Source organism: Haemaphysalis longicornis, unplaced genomic scaffold (assembly GCF_048455015.1).
Source record: "Haemaphysalis longicornis isolate Haplotype H1 unplaced genomic scaffold, Haemaphysalis longicornis Haplotype H1 scaffold_2, whole genome shotgun sequence".
Lineage (NCBI taxonomy): Eukaryota > Metazoa > Arthropoda > Arachnida > Ixodida > Ixodidae > Haemaphysalis > Haemaphysalis longicornis.
The window spans coordinates 249289089-249308678 of NW_027526295.1; the positions used below are offsets into that span (position 1 = coordinate 249289089).

Below are 19590 nucleotides of genomic sequence, written 5' to 3' on the forward strand. Positions count from 1 at the left end.
ATATATATATATATATATATATATATAATATATATATATATATATATATATATATATATATATATATATATATATATATATATATATATAAAAGCTTGGTAATGAGGAACCACACTGCCTAGATACCTTAAGAAGGATGCACAGGAGACACCTGTCAATTTTTTTCCCTGGCGTATGACAAACACGCACGTGTCGTCCAACCTAACGCTATGTGGACAACTGTGGGGAAATCGTTCGAGGAACTACCTGACTTAACAAGAATGAAAGCTGTACAAAAGAGAGGATGTAGTGACGCAGATAAGTAGACAGCACGCGCGGAAATGTCAATAACACAGCACACGTGCGGGGACAGACACTAACTAGGCAGCTGCACTGAGCAACATCAAAGTACAAGCTGCGCCCGTAGCGTGAGGAAGTTTCGGCAGGTTGAAGGGCATGTATAGTTTTCGACAACTGCTGGCTGACCTTGGGAAGTGCTGTTTACGACAGCTTTGACCAGCTTTTCGGGTAGGTTTTCGAAACTTGGCAGTTGCGACATAGTTCTTTCAGAAAGCTCGATATATCTACCATTCAAGTTCATCGACTTTCACGGTAGGTTAATATGCAATTCTCATTCATATTCAACTCATATACGGTTCCAGTGCGTGCAGTGAAAAGTCGAGACCAATTACGCCAATTTTGAATGCAGCCCACGTGTCCCTGCGAAGTCTTCCAGAGCATTTTAAAATAATAAGCTATATATACACGAGAATATCGTGTTTGGCTTCCAGTCACGCGGGCACAGTTAGCATGGAAAACGTCATCGAATTCAATTATCTTCATGTGCGAAGCATGACGATAAACAGTGACAATAAGGGGTGAATCCGGCAACAACTAAACAAACGTTGTTTATTTACAAGGTGCACCCGTGCCCAGAATCCAGCTGCGACCACCGGTCTCAGCATGCAACCAACTTCTCCTTCGTTTTCCCTCCGATCACTTTTTATGATGGGGATGATGATCATGATGGCAATCGTCATCATGTTTGAAAAATGGCTTCTACCCCGTCGACCAACCATTGCAGCAAGAAAAAGGATATTTTTCACTGTCTACGGGACAGCTTAGAGATAATGTGAAATCGGTGTGGAAATTCTTTTGAAGCCAAGAAAAATAAACGAGATCGAGTAGAGCGGAATAAACAAAAAAGAAATTTAATATGTTGAAGAATAATAGAAAACAAATGCAGCGGAAGCTCACTGGAATGCCTACTGAAGCTCAGGAGCGCCGGGCATATACATCCCGGCGGCAAATGACCGCCTCGGAAGCAACGAATGAACGAAGTGCTGGCATTGAGATGACAGCCCCCAGACTGTGATACGGCAGCTAAAGGAGCTGATGTCAAGAGTAATGAGTAGTGGCTGACAGACTTGTCCCAGTTGCAGTAAGAACGCAAGGCTGATTGCGCCAAGCGGGACTTGCGAAGTTGCCTATTTAAATGATGCACACGTCAGCGAAGGGCGGTTTTAGTAACCTCGAGGTGACGGGAAGGCACCATTCAGATAACCAGGATAACATCCGCACTTCAACTTCTTCCTTGTTTGCGCCAGCAGCTATAAACGCTGGGCGTGCGACGTTAGCGGTACGAGGAAATTTGGTGGCGGTAATAAAAATTCAGTACAAACACGAACTGTTTACGTGCAGGAATGCGAGAGCCTTATGGTCACGTGCCTGATATTTTTTCCAGTGATGTTTCTATATGTATTACAGCACGGTGAGCAATCACGGGTCGAACATGCGACCGATATTCCGTTGGGTGCGAGCCCACCACTTCCAGTACGCACTTAGCACCACCTACTTGTTCACTTATAACGCTCTTTCTGTAGTTTTGAGCAACTGCTAGAACAACCTCACTGTTGGGACGCAGTAGCCTGATGGGTGGAATCACGGGCTTCGGCGCGAATAGCATACGTTCGAGCCCTAGCAGCGTCAGATTTTCAAGACCCGCGTTTATCTTTTTTTTTTTTTCCTGTAAAACATTATCTTGGCTTGGTTATACTAATTCCTTTCGCAAGTAAAGGCGGTTTGGTATCCTTTGTGTCGATGTAGGCGCCGAGTGCGGCCTAACGTTCTGCATCACAGTGGAAGAGCCCGGCCTGTTGTACCTATATCGAAACGGAATATGCCACATACGACTGCGGCGTCACTGGTATTTCCTTCTTTTAGCACACGCACTTCGCAAGTGGCAGATCTACCGCTGCTGCGCTCAACCGTGTGCTATCACCGAAGGCAACCTAACCGGAAACAGGTGTTGCCGAGGGAAACGGCAGTCGAACCGTGTTCTTTCTCTAAGCAGGCAAGCCTGGGCGGTATTTCCCATGAAGGCACCGTCTACTTTTCCCTGAGTTTTATTTCTGAGTCTTGAGGACGTGCTTGAGGACGTGCTTGGACGTGCTTAAACGTGCTTGGACGCGCCTGAGTCTTGGGACGCACGTGCTTGAGGACGTATTCTCGCAGCGAAGCTGTTTGGCGTTCCCTTGTAGGCGTAGAGGGACAGTACGCACTCATAAATCGAAAGTGAGAGGGAGAGAGAGAAAATAAAACTGAATGGACGTGGCTCAGCTGCGGCGGGAAAGGGATTGTGGCGTCAGCGCTGCAATGGAGGTGGGGAGACGGGGCGAGGGCTCGGCACAGCAGCAGCGGAAACTCGGGGGAGATGGAGTGAGTGCCGTCGAACGCAACACAGCCGTTCCCGTTGCCAATCACGATGGAACTGCCGGCCGGCAACACGCAGCAGTTCCGAACACTCCTTTGGACTACGTCCCGGTCAGCTGTGTTTTGTTTCGTGAATGTGTGCAAACCAACCAGACCGGAACAGCTCCTGTGGGTAATCGGCCACAGTACGAATGGTTCGGCCCACCAATTTCATGACCATATTTCGGTCACCGCAACGCTAACACCAATGTGGTTTTTCTGATAATAGGCCTTCGGCCTAATAATGTCGTGGCAATATGTTCGCGATTTACAGGAGTATTTTCCTGCAACTAAAGTCTATGGGTCCTGCTGTAGATTTAAAGCAGTGGAATTTGCTGGTGCCAGGCGTTCCTGTCGCTTTGATAGTATTCAGACCTATAAACTCACGGCAGCAACCGTGGTCCGTAGGGCGTACACTTGATGTCTCATTATATGTATGTGGAAACCCCTATAATCACTTGGGATCAGAGGTTTATAGACGTGTTTCAACGTGTAAAAATGCCATGGAACTCCGAAATGAAACCATTGGTAAAAGCAATCACGTTTTCGACATTTTCATTCGCAAAGTTAATCGGATACCTGCAAAAAAGTAAAAACGCAAATCCGGGGGTTTTACGGGTCCAAGCTACACCTGCAGGCTTCGAGGCGAGACGTAGTGGACCGCCACTCACTCATTTATGCTACCAGGGGATATTTAAAGTGATCTGAAGTCTAGACGCACTGCGTTTTCGTATTTAGCCTCCATCAGAAAAGCAGCCGCCGCTGGCCGGGATTGAACCCGCGTCCTTGGGCTCGGCAAGCTGACGTCGTATCTACGGAGACGCCTGAGCGGGTTGCTGCCCGCAAAGCTATTCTGAGATTATGTTTTCGCCTATCCAAAATTTTACCAGCGACGCTGAGAGGCAGGTCCCGAATCTCCTCTTCGCGCTTCGCGTTCTGCGCGCATTGTACTCATTCGTTTGCACTGGCATAGAGCTCCGCCTCCACAAACAATCGCCTGAGCATAGGCAACACCTTGACGAAGGCCGCTCCAATCCGGGGTATCTTATTCGCCCTAAACCTGAATATGCGGTATTATGAGTGAGTTGCGCGTTCAATGAACGTTACTCGGTATCTTCGCAAAGCAAAGTGTTCGTCCTCAACGCTGGAGCATTCAGCCGCCGGTACCGGACAGGTGCCTAGATTTTAAACGATTATTAAACATTAAACGTTCCAGATTTGGCCCGAACGACTTTTCGTGCACTTCGACGTTATTAATCCCTGAAGTCCGAGCTGCGCCTTTTCCTGTAGCAGCGGCCGAAGAAAGCGCGACTGACGTCATTTATCTCATTTTTTAGTTTGTACCTAATGAATACAGCGCTCGTGTTTGTCACCTCCTTCTTCTTGTGTCTTGTCTGAGTTTGCGCTGTTCCCCTTTTATAATGAATACGGCTCCACATATATCTCGTTTTGTATTCGCGATTTTGTCAATTGATGTGTATGTTTTGGCTAGTCTCTCGTTGAAGTGAAAGCGCAAAAACAAGTTTTATCAGAAGCAAAGGATGGGACGATTTGGCGGTTACTGGAATGAAAGCACTGCTCCGTTTATAAATGGATTTCTTGTCTTGTCCCAAGAGGAAGACGAAATGTTCAAAATAAATTTCGGCAATATTTTTTTCGATTGATGAGATTAAATCTGATAATTTTTTATCTACGGCAGATACCATGTTTTTCCTGCACATGGCAAATATGGTATATCATTGTTTTTCTCATTGTAGCCATTGGTATAACTCAGGTCGCGCGTATAATTAAATAAAAACTCGTGCGTGTGTTAAAGGAAATTGCTCTACGCACTATGTGCGTATATAACAGTGTCCTGAATTTTTGTCATTTCCGTAATTTCTGCTTTACGTACACATCCCATGTTATGTTATGGGTAGTCTATACATTCAATGCGATGTGTTAGGAGCCCACTGTCTCTGTAGCCTGTGCTTGTATACACCGTCATGCCGAAACATTTTTACATAGCACAATTTCAACAGCGGAGCTGTTTAACCCACCCGTAAGTTGTCCAACCCAAACAGAAAAACCTCCAATTGGGAAGAAAAAAACGCGTCCCTAAGTGCCAATCGAACCTTGGTTCCTCGCGTTCTAAAACCGGCGTCTCTCCGACTGTCACTGTATTGATTTGTTTTAGTTGCCAGGCTTGCACTTTACAACAAAATACATGCATGGTTCAGCCCATGTATGAAACCAAACTGAAAAATGCCCTCAACCCAACCCGGGCTGGCGTTGTCATTTTAAAAGGGTTTTAACGCTGCTAGTGGCGATGAAGTTTCTGCACATCCACTCGAGAACAATGTAGAACTTGCATCACATACCAGAATTTGCTGGCAAGGAAAACATTGCATGCGTTTTCCCTTGCGAACATAAACCAGAGCCCCTCCATTTGTCAGCCATCTCGCGCAGCTCTTGATCTTGAGCACGCCAATAGAGCTCACTATCCCAGTAAAATGCCCAAGTACTTGACTGGATGAGCTACCCAATTGATATGGGTGAAAATTTCTGAGGTTGTTGGCCAGTCGCCGTGCCAGAACCCGACACACTTTCCCCAGCTCACCAGGCTTCCTGTGACAACGTTAAACCGTTTCACGAGTTCGACCACGTGAACGGCACTTTCCTTGTCGTGACAAAACACCGCAAAATCGTCGGCATAGGCAAGAAGTTTCACTTTACACGTTTGTAAACGGAAACCTTGAATACGGTCATTCATTTTAACGTGTAAATAACATTCCAATGTATATGCAAAAAAGCAATGGGCTGAGCGGGCAGCCCTGGCGTACCGAACTTTGCGCGTTAATGGGCACTCCCAGTGACTTGTTTTTAATTAACAGCTTGGTACACTTGTGGTACGCCAGGACCACTCATTCTCTAATGACGGCTCCCACTTTGACATGGTTCAAAATAGAGAGCACAATATCTCGAGAGACACAAACAAATGCCTGTTGAATGTCAAGCTGAAGAAGGGCGACAGAATCTCCAGTGGTGTCGCCACACTCAAGTACACACCTCGCTGTGTGTGTGTTCGTTGTGACCTTTGATGCCGAACGTCTGGTGCGGTTCGACGAGGATTGTGGTTACAGTTTGCGGCCTTTGCGCCAGCGCCTTCATCAATAAGAGCGTGTAGTCTACGTTCGTCCATGCTATTGGTCGGTACGACGTGACAGACTAATTTTTCTGTTTCCTCTGTTTTTGGTATAAAACCTGTGTGCGATGATGAGTACAACGGCGGAAGGGTTTTCAGTCGGAATGCCTTATTGAACATTGCCGCCAAAACAGGTGATACCTCAGCTTTGATAAGTTTATAGAAGGCCGCGCTTACCCCGTTTGGGCCGGGTAACTTTCCTGGGTTTAAGTTACCTATAGCCGCCTTCACTTCTTCAACAGATGTGGGTTGTTCCGAACTGTCTTTTATTTCGTCCTCAAGGCTTGGCATGCTGCTAAGATACTCCCTTCGAAAGGTTTCTAGATTACACGACCGATACGCAAATAACTGTTATAATATTCAAATAAAAATTGGTGAATGTTCTCTGTTTGGCTTGGCGTGCGTCCTTCCCATTCAATTTTATCTAACGTGTTTCATCTAGTACGCGCCTTCTCAATTCCAAGCGTCCATTTGGTGGGCTTTTCCCCCATCGCTTATCGCTCGGCTCTCGCACGAACGAGCGCTCCGCGATAGCGTTCTTCGTCCAGTAACTGAAGTTTCTGTTCAGTTTGCGTACTAGTTAGTTCCGTTACAATAATATTGACCTTGCTTCTTGCGAACTGTTAGGAAGACTGCTTTATAATAGAACTTCTGTGATTTTCCGCTTGGTTACAATGTTAAAACAAAAAAAATATTGGAGTAGTTGAGAGTATTGTAATCGCAACACCTTAGTAATCACAACACCGCATCGCAATCGCAGTATTGTAATCGGAAGACCTACGGTATTAAGAAAATGCACCGGTTTTTCACTTCACTGGCTAACCCAGTCCGCCAACACCAGTTCAAGTACAGGCAGTCACCAGGGCACGTAAAGACAACACCCCCCCCCCCCCCCCCCCATTCCCCGTACATTTTTCTTTACCAATTCCTTTAGTAACTAAATTGCGGCAATTGTTACGTTTTTATTGTGTTATTACTGCGTTACGCACGACGTGCAAAGTGCTGCGTAGATTTATTAGCAATGGAATAGCCGAAAACTTCCGGTTATCCCGCCGAGTCCTTGACAAGAGCAGTAAAAAGAAAGTACGACTGTAAAGACCACGATTGAATCGCTGGTAACCGTGTTTCTGCTGGACTTTAGATACACAGGTTAAAAAAAAAAAGCTTCGACACTTGGTTTACCAGAAGGTTCACCCTTTTTTCAGGTTTTTGTTCGCTCTGCCTATCTTGTAAAGTAATTTGTAATGTAATTACCAATCAAAATGTGCTCTAATTTGTTGCAGAAGAATTCTCAAAGTTCTCAAGTTTAAGTAGCAACGATCGGGAAATACAGTTTTGTTTTATTTCCTCGTCGATAGATTCGGTCATTCATTCATTGCGTAAATGTATTGTTTACCAAATTTCGAAATATTTATTTCACGATACCTTAGCCAGCAGTGCTTGACAAACACCGACGACTGCAGCACTAGCTTCTAAATAAATAAATAAATAAATAAATAGCGTGCAACGGTCGATGTTAACTTTTCATTTGTAAACAATAGAACTAGTGAAGGTAAAGCAGAGTACAAATAAGATACTTCGGTTTTTTTAGTTCATTTTGTGTGACCCTGTTTTGCTGCCTGCCAAAAAAAGAAAGAAAAAGAGATAGTAATGAAGAACGAATGCAAGAAATAAAAAAAGCGCTGGTAAGCGATGTGACGTATTTGGCCCGCGGCTATGCGTGCCAAGGGCGTTACACCACCGGCTGTTCTTGTTTACAAAGCTTGTACTTGCGCATATGCGACCGTGTTTCAATAAGAGGCAATTTCAAAAAACGGAAAATTGTACCATGAGGCAATCAAACACTCCTAACCGACGGTCACAGCGTACGCCTAATGATCGTTCGCGTTGTGTATATAATGATATCCATACGTGCACGCAGCGACACCAAAGTATAATGATTCCAAGCGTCGGAACATGAAAGCGACGAGGAGGCTGTTTTCTACGGCGGCAGTGACGCTGGCGTCTCGCAATGTGCTCCTCACAATTTTGCATTCAGGGGTTCGTTTTAGTTTTGCTGCCGTACCACTTTGGCGAAGGATCCTCATAGAGATTCTCCATAAACGTGACCTAACAGACCCGGAAAGCTTTACCGGAAAGTTGGAAAGGCCTAGAGACACTTGAACGCTCGTTTGAGTACCCGGAAAGCGGCTAACAGCCCACAGATCCCGTATCGAAGGTCAACTATGCGCACGTCACGTGGTGGTCACGTAGGCGCGAGCTCCACTTCTGTTGTGACGGCTTTAGGTCTGCGGCGGCACACCCCGCAGTATGCCGAGTCGAGTGTCAACCGGCGCCTTGACCGTCGAAAGAGCTTCCCCGGAGATCTCTCCTCGCCGCGTACTGCGAGATAAGCACGCGGTCAACGCTCTCGATTCCGGCACATACTCCTCCGCGCCTCTCCCACTGATCCGCTACACTTCCCAAGTTACAAGGCTACGCGACCTTCATGTTATTCTTTTTTTATCCGCGGAAAACAGCCATCCCCGGGTTACTTCCCGAGCTCGCTCTTCGGTTAAAAAAGAGCTCTCGGAGTGTTATCTGTGCAGGCGTCCTGACACTTGTATCTGCTTCGCTGGCGTAACGCGCCTTCAGACACCGCAAAAACAGAGCGGCTTCGGCTACTTTGTCCTTCACGCTGGACAGAAGCGGCGTTGTCGAACGTTCTGTGGGCACTGACGTATTTGCCGGTATCCTTTTATGCAATTTTCTTATGAATGCTGCCCATACAGGCCTGATAGCAGTACCCAATTGGTTGGTACTTGTTTAAGGCGATATGCTTTTTTTGATGGTTTAGCCTTCATACGACTTTTAGAGTGCTCGAGTAGACCAGGTCCCCGTTTTAAATTACTTCGCTGTCACAAAAAATATTTTGGTGACAGCCGTTCAAGTACCAAAACGTTCAAGTATTAAAAAATATTTTGCCACCACCAGACCTTGATTATTTACGACTCAATTTGTTTCACTGTACGAGGAATGAAAGCTGGCGCTACAATGGAAACAGCCCTTCTCCGCAGCTGCAGTCAGTAGACATTTTCAAGATATCACACCGAATTTGAGCATTTCGGTAACGTTAAGAATCTCGCGAGAGATTCCCAAATTTACCACGACAAATACCTTAAATGCGCATTTAAGACCAAAATTTAACTCAGCCATCCAAATTCAAGCAAAATTTCTCAAACAATTTGATGCCACACACCGAATCCGCGTGGCACGACGCAGCGCCGCCTACACCCTCGCTTGACGCACCCAGCGGCGTCGGCTTCCTGACACCGCGCAGATGTGAGAATGTAAAGCCAGAGTCATTCATTAAAGGACTCTGCTAAAACGGACATGCGACGAGGCAGTAGTAACTTCCTCGCACTGCGTATCTGCGTGGTTGCTATGACTACCGACAAGAACGCAGGATCCGCGAGCTGATGGCATTGGCCTACCTCAGTCTCAGCGCCACATTGAGGCCGCTTATTCCCCCTCTATTTGTTGACCGCTGATGCTGTAGAATGCATTTCGATAGCGCAGCCAGTTCCCTCAAAACGATGCAGAGAAGGGCCCTTTAATATTATATAGGTTGATGGCCGGGCCCTCCTCCCTTGTCCCTGAACGAGACGAACTGTTGATTCGTTATCTTCAGAAGCAATCACTGCGCGCAACACTTTTGCCTTCAGTGTGAATGATTGGGTAATTTCATCCCTGTGTGCGTAGGCGATAATCCGGATGCTCGTGCTTGTGTGATGGTGTGCTCTTATCATTACGTTCCTAATCTCACCAGTCTGGCGTAGAAATTAAAGTCGTGTAATCAAACGTCCTTTCGATGCTGCCCAAAACATGGGAATAAGCCATGAAAAGCACGTACGGACTGCGGAAAGCATGATCGTCCTTTCGGTTAAAGAAGTTTCGGCACGAATACTCGGCTTTCGTCGCGGTAATCACTAACATATTCCGTTTATTGCGGCATAGCGCACGGCAGCTGTAATAGACAGTTGTTCGTCCTGGGTCCGAGTGTTGAAGTGACGTCAGTCCCATTGAAACCACCATGTATGCCCGATGGGGATCATAAATGCGTTTTTGTATTTCAGAAAAAGTCTTTAAGAAAGCTAGGCTCCCGTATACATTAGCTCCAATGAATTCTAAATATAAGCGTGTGAGGGGTACTGCCGGCTAGTTGGTAATCCATGATGCGTACAGCGAGAAATAGCTCAAGGGTAGTGGACTGTAAATATTCGGTTGAATAGATAAAGAAGTTCAGTGGCTGTTTCAAGCTCTCAGTGGTCGTGCGTGCAGCTTCCTACAACCTTACAAGAGGAGCTTCCCATGTCTCGGCCTTATCGCACTCGCCAATGGAGAGCTCGTAAAGCGTTAGGCCTGAAAGCCAGATGAATTGAAAGGCGTTCTTTTCTTTTGAACAACGCACGGGCTGCCTCTGAAGCCCCGCCGAGTGCCCTCGTCCAGACTTACGGGCCAGAAGCGAACGTCGAACGAACACGTCAGGGCGAATGTCATAGCGTGTGACAGCAGGAATCTACTGGAGTACGGCGCAAACAATGTCATGGGAGTGAGGGCGTGCGCCTGTGTGTGTGTGTGTGTGTGTGTGTGTGTGTGCGCGCGCGCGTGTGTGGCCGCGCGCTCCTATGTTCCTGGCTTGTACAAAGCGTATATCGCAATCACAGTAACTTGAAAAGATAGCAAGCTCTGTGAAGCCCAGTTCTCATTTTCTTGTTTTTTTTTTTTTTTTCAGACCCAGCATAACAGGTGGCGCTCATAAGCGCGTATACCTCAAAGTTGTGCGAAAGGTCATTTTTTCTGAATGAAATTATCCCGTATTTCACCTAGTTAGGGGTTGCCATACGGTTGTTTGACCGTTTGCTAATTAGATACTCCTCAGTGCCGATGTCGTTCGACCGGGGTTAAATGTCATATGTCCGTCTGAGCATGTGTCTAAACGCAGATGTCCTTGCAGGTATCGAGGTACGCCCTTTTCTGTCAATCTCTTATGTGGATATGTGTCGTGTGAGTAGTCATGGGACTAGCGCAACGAACCTCTTCTTTAGACGTTTCAGGCGACAATCCCGATTTCCTTTTCATATTTATTTCACACCGGCACGAGCGCGTGTCATTGCGCGCAAGGCACAGTGGCAGAGTATGCAAGGTGCATACGCTACTCAGACATACTTTCCGACGTTTTGCTTATAGAGAACAGCCAGCCGGCGTGGCATAGTCATTAACGTGCTGGCTTCGTAACCGACAGGACGTAGGTTTCACGCTTGTCTCGGTAACTTTTTTAGTTCAGAGGAGGCTTCGTTCAAGCAAGCGCCGGAATCGAGTTTGCTAGGGTACTGGTGCTTGCTTCCGCACTACAAACTAAAGCATTTTGGTTCCGCTAAACAGGGAATATATTTCGAAAGCAGCATGCATTGTCCAACACACCACCGCGAGTATGAGCTACTCTTCGGGCATGTCACACTTTGCCAGGGTTCAGAGTAGACGCACAGATATTTTGCGTTCGACTGTACTGTGCTTGCACCCTGATTGATTGATTGACGGGGGACTGATTGATTAAACTACTTGACTGACTGAAACAATTGAGTTGTAAGCCGATTTATAGGAGAGAGGGGGGAGAGAATAAATATCTTTACTTAGATTAGAGTTGTTTAATACACGCACACCTCAGCGGGTGTTAGCGTACGCTTAGTTTTACGGGTTCTTCCCTAATATTATTATCTATATCACCGCATATTCCAAATGTCCCTGCGGTTTTCTTCCAAGCAGTTTTACGACTTTACTTAGCTGATTTTATGCGTGTATCAGTTTCCATGTTATAGTTCAAAGCTATTTTGCAGTCGTTGAGTGGAACGTTGAGGCACAGTATATCCCCTGATCAATATAAGATCGACACAATTCAGTTATTTCTTATTAATTTTCTAGTTAAATTTTTTCTTGCCGGGGAACGTGTCTTCCGTTTCTGCTTAGCTTTTACTGTAGGATCAGAAGTGGACACTGGAATCCACAAAGAAAAAAAAATATTTTAGACAAGAGATTCGGTAATGATAAGATGAGTGATTTGTTTTCAGGAGAGTGCACTGTTTGACATCCATAAGCACATAAAGAAACAGTTCCATGTACAGTCACAGGGTTCTGTCAAGATATACAGCCTGCTTTGTGAGACGAGATATTTCTAGATAAGGAACCCCCCCCCCCCGCCCCCTCTCCCCATATACCACCCCTGGAATAAAAGAGAAAAAAGAAGACAGGAATCCTCCGTTCTTTCAAAGTGTTACAGGTAATAATTGGTATTAGGTGGCATCACCAAGTGAATGCCCCAAATTGATGTGAAACTTTAATTTAGGGTGCCTGAGGTCAAGATTCCTTGAATAAAAATAAAACAAATGTCGGGTCAGAAGCTGTGCATGTGTCTGTTACATATAGTTTTATATCACCTACCCTCCTGTACTTATTTCAAGCAGACATGCCAAAAACTAATAATTTTCGATAATCATCATCAATATCATCGCCTTAATCATTATCAATCATCATTTACATTTACAAGGAGGACCTTCCCCGTTTCCTTCTTGCCTCATCCGTGACAAATTTGTGACTCCAAGTTTACTAACTGCCTTAGGCGTGAAACGTTTCGGGGGATTTTATGATTGTCTGCATCTATAGCTGGCCAGCTTTGAACAACAAATGCTGATTTGCTAAATATTTGCAAGGCAAAACTTGAGGAAGAAGCAACGGCACTGCGTAAAGTGGCCTTGATTCGAGCACCTGTTATTTTGTTTCCGTGCAGCGGCATCGTGCCAGGGAGATCATTTGCAGGAAGCGGGAAGTACACGCGTCAACATCGTAATTGGAATAATAATGGCCCTGAGTAGCTGCCTTTATTCAAAGTTGTCATGGTTTCCTAGTTTCCCGTAGGTCTAATTTCCTTTTCTCTTTAATCCTTCCATTCATTCGATGCCCTGTGGCAAAAAAACCGTTATGCAAATAGCGCAAACTCTGTTCGAACGTCGCTTTTGAGCACGAGTTTATCCTTTAAAAGAATAACTGCCCTGCGAAGTCAAATAAGAGGATTAAGCGTCCGCAACGATGGTATCGCACCGGTCTCGTGAAAGCTTTTTGGCCACCACCCCAAAACACATAATAAGGAAACCTCCTCGCGGAAATTATTCAAAGATATACTAAATGATATTTTTATACTGGCTTGTTTTCTCTGGTATCTTTGAGGTCATATTGAGACTGCGTCGCCATTAGGGCAAAAAAATCTCGGTGCGTTTGGTTCTGTTTCCTACAACATTGAACAAGCCTGAACAGCATTCATTTTCAAAAGTTGCTTGTGGGCAGGGGGGTTGCGTGGGTGCATTTCTATCTTGAGAACATATATCTTTATTTATTTATTTTAACGTACTGTCAACCCTTATTTAGTTAACCGATAATGGCATAGTTCCTTGTCCCTCCCTCTAGTTCCGCCTTGATTCTAGAAATCAATTTGCACATTACAGACGTAGTGAAATTAATTTACAATAATTTTCATCCCGTCCCAATCTGATCGTTTCTTACATGCACATCCGGAAACTGACTTGTTAAACTACTCAAGGAGAAGGCATGGAGGCAACGCCTGCACCGCCGTACTAGGGAGCTGTAAACAGGTTTCGGTCCGTTCCATTTTTCTCACAGGCAATGAACTTAGGGAGCGGAGCTAAACACCAACGTTGTCGCAGATAATAACATCAGCGAACTCGTACACTGGCGCAGAATGCCTCGGCCTGTTACGCGTGGCTGTAGCCAGCTTCGGCCACTGGCAGTTCATAGAGGATTCGGCCCTTCATAGAGAGCTAGAGGATTTGGTCCTTCGTCGGAAATATGCGCTTCTCAATTTTCGACAAACTTTAAAATCCCCATCATTACATGACAGTTTTTTTGAACCGCCTTGTTCCATCTTTCCACGCCGTGATCATCCTAATAAAGTTAAGCGCCCGCTATCTCGCTCACTTCGTTTCGCACGGTCATTGATCCCGCGCACTATTGTTGAGTGGAACAGTTTGCCTGCACACATCGCCGCCGAGAAAGACTCAGCTAAGTTGTTAGAGCTCATGCGCACTACAGTGACTAACTCAATTTTTCTTTTCTTTTCTTGCTTTTGTTTTTGTTTCTCTTTTTTAACTATTGTATAACGCCATGCAATTGCTGCCCGTATTCGTGGTTCGCGTTTTCTTGCGGTTCTCAAGTTGTATCTTGTACTGCTTTTTTGTTGTTTTCACCCCCCCCCCCTATGTAATACCCTTTTAGGGGTAACCTGAATAAATAAATAAATAAATATTCGTTCAGCATCAACGCCCTCCAGAGGAAAGGCCCTGCTCAAGATTCGCTTTGTTTTTCTTTTCCGGCTTTCTTGGAGGCCTGGTACGCACAAGGCGGCGGCGTTGCCCATGAAGAGGCTACTCGGAGTTTCTTGGGGATCGATAACTGACGGCGGCACCCGGGGAGAAAGGAGGGTAGGGGGAGAGGACACTCACCAGAAGTAGGCCACCTTGTCGCCGTTGCCCGCGAGGACGTGCCGGTCCAGGGTGTTGTAGCAGGCGTTGGTCACGGCGCCCTGCATCCACAGGAGGCGCACCGGACCCGCGCGGGGGTCGAAGTTGTAGGCCAGGAAGCGGTCAGCGCTGGGGGCCACCTTCCAGTCCAGGCGCTGCGCTAGCTTTCCCCAAAAGGCGGCCGGGTCCTCGACGGACTCGCGGTACATGCGCTGGTACTGAGCCATCGAAGACACGTGGTATGGCTGCTGCGGGGCTGCGGCAGCCCCGGTCGACGGCTCACCCTCGGGCTCCCGCGGAAGCCGCCCATGAATGCTCATGGTAGTGCAGGACGTCGGTGCTGCCGCGATAATCGGGCCGGTGGTGATGTCTGGAAAAAAAGTGCGAGTACGCTGTTCGCGTCCGACCGGGGTCTCCGGCCGAGCTCTGTACAACGGAGTCGGTGGCGAGGAGTGCGAGCGCGCGGCGGCGGACCTGAATCGAGCCGGTGTTGGATTGCGCGCTGTGATAAAAAGCGGGCGGCGGACTCTCGCGCCTCACCGAGGGCGAGAGGGGGAGGAAGGTGCGTGCGTGTGTGTTCACCACCCGGTGATAGCGACCGGCACTGGAAAAGCTGTTTCCTTTCTGCCCCGTGCCGTGTGTAGCTGTTCAGCTGTGGTCACGGAGCTCGCAGGGGGGGGGGGGGGGTGGGGGGGGGGGGACTGAGCGGAGGAGGTTCGGGCTCAGCCGATGAGGGGGAGGACGGCAGCACGGGGAGAGGGGAGTGTCGCCCTCAACCGCGGCGAGGGCCACTGTTATTATGCGGCACGAGGCAAAAATTAAAAAAAAAAAAAAGGAGAGACGGGGAAAAAGGCTCGTTATTAAATGCCAGGATCCATGGAGGATGTTGTCAGCTGGCGACGCCTCATGCCGTAGCTGAACACGGTGCGTACGCTTACGGCGTGCGCTGTGTAGCGGTCTGATCAAGATTGAGTGTTCACTGTAGCTTTTCGCGAGGAATGAAGAGCTACTCGTCGTTGCAGCTTACGCGACACTCGCGAGTGACGTTCGATCACTCTCGGTGGCCGATAAGACAGAAAAGAAGCTTCCCGAGCAGGAGTTTTATTTTTTTCCCTAAGAACGCTGCCGCCGGCGAGGATTATTTATACGGAGGAAAGGAAGACGCTCGTACGCTACGAGTAGCCGCCAGAAAGCGCGGGGACTGTTGCGATAGAAAACAAACAAACAAAAAAAACGCCGCTCTCTGTACTTTTTTATTTTCTCCCACCTTTTATATCGGTTTAGTACATGCCCCGACTGTGAACAACCGCGTTAGTTTTGTGAGCGTGCTCAGTGAAGGAATAACGTCCGCCAAAGCTGGGGGTTACGTCATTCTTGGCGTTTTCCTCCCCTCTTTCACTTCTTCACAAACTCTTGCTCATAAATTGGAAGTTAAAGACGCAGGGCGTGGGTTCACCGCCGCGTTTTCCGACGCCGGTATCGCGCAGCATGCGTCGCCGAGGGCAGATCTGGAGCACAAAATTCTTTTGACAAGTTGTAGGATAGCAGCCAGACCTCGCTGCTTTCGAAGCGAGAATAATAATCACAAATTGTAATTGCGTGGAATGTAATAAAATCTTGCACCCTGTTTTAACACTTTGGAGGCAGAAGGAACACTAATCCTGGGTTGTAGATTTCCGTGCAGTCGTTGTTGTAAACTGTCTATTGACCAAAGAAATTGGAAATAGAAACGCAGAAGTACATGCCGTTGGTGTTCCAGTTCTATGACACCGGACACGCATCCCCAGGCGGATTGACCGAAAACGGCAATGCCGGTACCCCACGAGTAAATCAGGAAGGTAACGTAATTTGTAACCCAAAATTTGGATTGCTTGGTGATTTATATAAAACGAGAACTAGCATATAAATCAAAGATAAAAACAAACAAAGTTCACAAGAAATCTTCCTAAATTTTACAGCCTGCAGCTGTTGACGGTACAGCTATGCGATTACAACAATACGATGACAAACTTTTATGAGGTACATTTTGTAGTTGCAGCTTTAATACTAGGAAGAAAGCGTTATAATCGCAGTGTCCTCCCCACGGCTGTTTCTTGTCTAGTTCTTCTCCGCCAATATAAGGAGGCCTGAACCAGTTATCGCTGCCACCAACCGGTGCAGTTTATTGGCGCAATTGGTTCCCTTACTCTGTGTTCAAAGTTCAGCTCCCGTGCATCAAAAAAAAAAAAAATTCCTGCCCATGGTGAATACATCATCCTGTGACCACTCAGTGCCGGATTGCTTTTAGCGTTTCAAATTTTAGGCTTTGACGTAAGCCCTTGCGAGGAGAAAAATACAGGCCTCCTTGTGCCAATAATCACCATGGTGCCCGCATCTGCCAGCGGTGCCCGCGGAGGGATGATCAGTTCCTTCCAGCGCCCAGTTGGTGGACAACACCCGTCAGGCTATTGATAACAAGGCGTGGATAGTAGTGGAATCGCGGTCGGACTCGGAATGTTGATTTGGCGGTCGCGTCCTAATTCAGGTTCTTTTTTCCCCGCAGCGTTTCCCGATTGGGTTGCTTGCTCTAACTGCTGTGACGGTGCGTACGCAGGCTGTAGTCTTCTTAAAAGAGCCGGCAGTCACCGTCGCGATAGAGAGTGGTAAACGATTCAGTGAATTAGGCGGATTCCAGGTAGTGAAGTCTTCGGCGTAAAAAGTATTGCGGTCCTTGCGAAGAAAATAGAAAAGCTTTCCCCCCCCCCCCCCCCCCATCTCGACTGGAAGTTTACTTGAACTACCCTGTGCAGGACTCGCTATTTTAATTGAACTGCACATGAACTTGTCGCCCAGGCTATGCGCCGTCGGTGTCGCCGAAGAAAACGGTATGTGTGGAAACACAAACATAAATTTCTGCTCATTTGCTCCAACCGTCACTCTCGGAGGCATAGCCGTGTGTACGCTCTATTGCCGCCGGAGAAATGTCCTCTTACCCAGGCCCTAGAGTAAGCCTTTTTAAACAAGTACGTTGAAGGCCAGTGACGTATGCAGGAGTTCATTTGAAAGAATGAGCAGGGAGCATTCACGAAAGAAGTTAAGGAAAAGAAAGTGTTTCAAAAAGTAAACATTCAACTCTTAGGGGTTTTACGGGCCTTATCTGCACTTCGGCTTTGACGCTCAACGTAGAGCAGGGCTATACGAATTAATAATTCAGCCCACTGGTAGTGGGGGGGTCTGCACACGGCTGTTTTCGTTCTTCTCTTCCTTTCGAAAACAGGCCGCCGTGGCTGGGATTGAGCTCGTGGCCTCCCGCTCAGCAGCGCAATATGTTAATCACACACGAAAAAAAAAAAAGAATAAAACTGTCCAAAAAAATGGCCTCGTATATGCTTCTTAATGACGGCAAAAGACGGCAGCATTTCTCCGGCCTCTTCCTGGTAACGCCCCTCCCCTCTCCTTCCTCTTCTGCGTGCCCATCACCCTTTCGTGTCCCCCCTCCTTGTATCCAGTGACAGACCCGCAAGTCTTATGACGTCTAGGGGACCAATGGGTGGGCCATTGGTGAAGTAGTGTTGGCACTTGGTCAAGTTGCATAGTGTTTATCCGCGGAAATCATCCTCCCCATCATTAGCCCGTTCGTGTCCGCTGCTGGACCAAGCCCTCTCCCATAGACCTCCAACCGATCCTGTCCTGCGATGTTCGAATCCATTCTTTTCCCCCTTTTTCTTATTTCATCCCTGCGTTGCGTCATTGGCCTCCCCCTACTTTTACCCCCGTCTCCGGCTATAGCCAGTGTGTTACCCAGATGGTCCATGTGTGTAAGTTCTGCGCATTATGTATACACACCCGGCGCAAGCCCGCTTCTTTGATTTGATCTAACGTATGATGTCTTCCGCGTCACACTTGGGCATAGAACCTTTAGGCTATTTTCATTATCTCATCCACGATGCGCGTTGTTTTATCAGTTCCCCCTCTGAGTCAGTCGGACGCGAGGACAGCCCGGGCCACCATCCGTGTGGTTGTCCTGAGGCTATCGAACATTTGCTTAGCGTTTCCCCATGCTACACTAGTGGACGAAAGAACCTCGAGGCAGCATTACTACGCTTGGACACTCGCCCTCTGTCCGAACAAAAGATTTTGGACACGTGGGCTGACAACAGGAAGCAAAGCCTAGCCGTTAGAGCCCTGCTTATATTCTTTAGTGACTCCTCTCTGGATTCTGGGCTCTAGGTTTGCAAAAAGTTAACAGACTGCGGAATAATGTCTCCTATTTTTTTATATAAACGATAATCATGTGTTGAAAAGGGAACTGTGAGAATCTGACTCGGCGCCTCGTTGCATGGGAGACGTGTATTGGTCTTACTGAATCGAAATAGTTCATTCGTCAATATTCCTGTCATTTCTCATACCTACCGTGTTTATATATTTCTCTTTTTGTCCCTGGTACCCTCGCCCTAAGTAGCAGGCCCAAGATCAGTTTCTCAGGCCGACCTCTTCCTACCAATAAAAATCCCCCCCCTCCCTCCGCCCCCCTCTCTCTCTATCTCTATCTCTCTATATATATACCTGTCTACCTCTAAGTGCACACGTTTTTCGTCTGCAGATATATAGGAAGCGTTTTCTTTGTTTCCTCTAAATCCCCTCATGTGTCCCAATTTCGCAATTTTTTGCCATGTTGTCGGCAAAAAAGCTATCCAGTCTAGTGTTGTAGTCTGACCTATAACGAAAAAGATGTGAGCCATTCCACTACTGTGACGATAGAACGTCCATTATACTACGGGCGAGAATACTGGACTGCAAGGAAAAAAATACGGAACTTAAAAAACCGGGCCATCTCCACCAACGTGAAACCTACGGAGGGGCGAAGAATGCAGTGTATAAGTGTATTCTTGGCGCCTTGGTGTTTTTGTTCACGAGATGAAGCCCTTGGAGGGTCGAGGTATACAGCTTTGCTGTAAAGGTCTCGTTTCTTTGAAGCACGCAGCGTTCTAGCGCGAGGCATTGAGAAACGAGCGTCTCGGTGTGTTCTTTCAGTACGCGTTACATTCCAGAGCGAGGCGTTGGAAAACGAGTGCCCCGGTGTTTTAGTACCGTGAGTACATGAAACGACGACGACGACCGGAGACGCCG

The 19590-nt window shown here is 47.1% G+C and overlaps 1 protein-coding gene across 1 annotated transcript in view; it reads right to left on the reverse strand.

The window, feature by feature from the left end:
- The window catches only part of LOC144170361 (acetyl-coenzyme A synthetase, cytoplasmic-like), a 64346-nt gene extending 49231 nt beyond the window's left edge, over positions 1–15115 (reverse strand). Inside the window, exon 1 of the mRNA XM_077700122.1 lies at positions 14464–15115. Coding sequence (XP_077556248.1) covers positions 14464–14801 — 338 coding nt within the window. The 5' untranslated portion in view covers positions 14802–15115. The remainder of the gene's footprint in view (positions 1–14463) is intronic.
- Positions 15116–19590: the final 4475 nt, after the last annotated feature.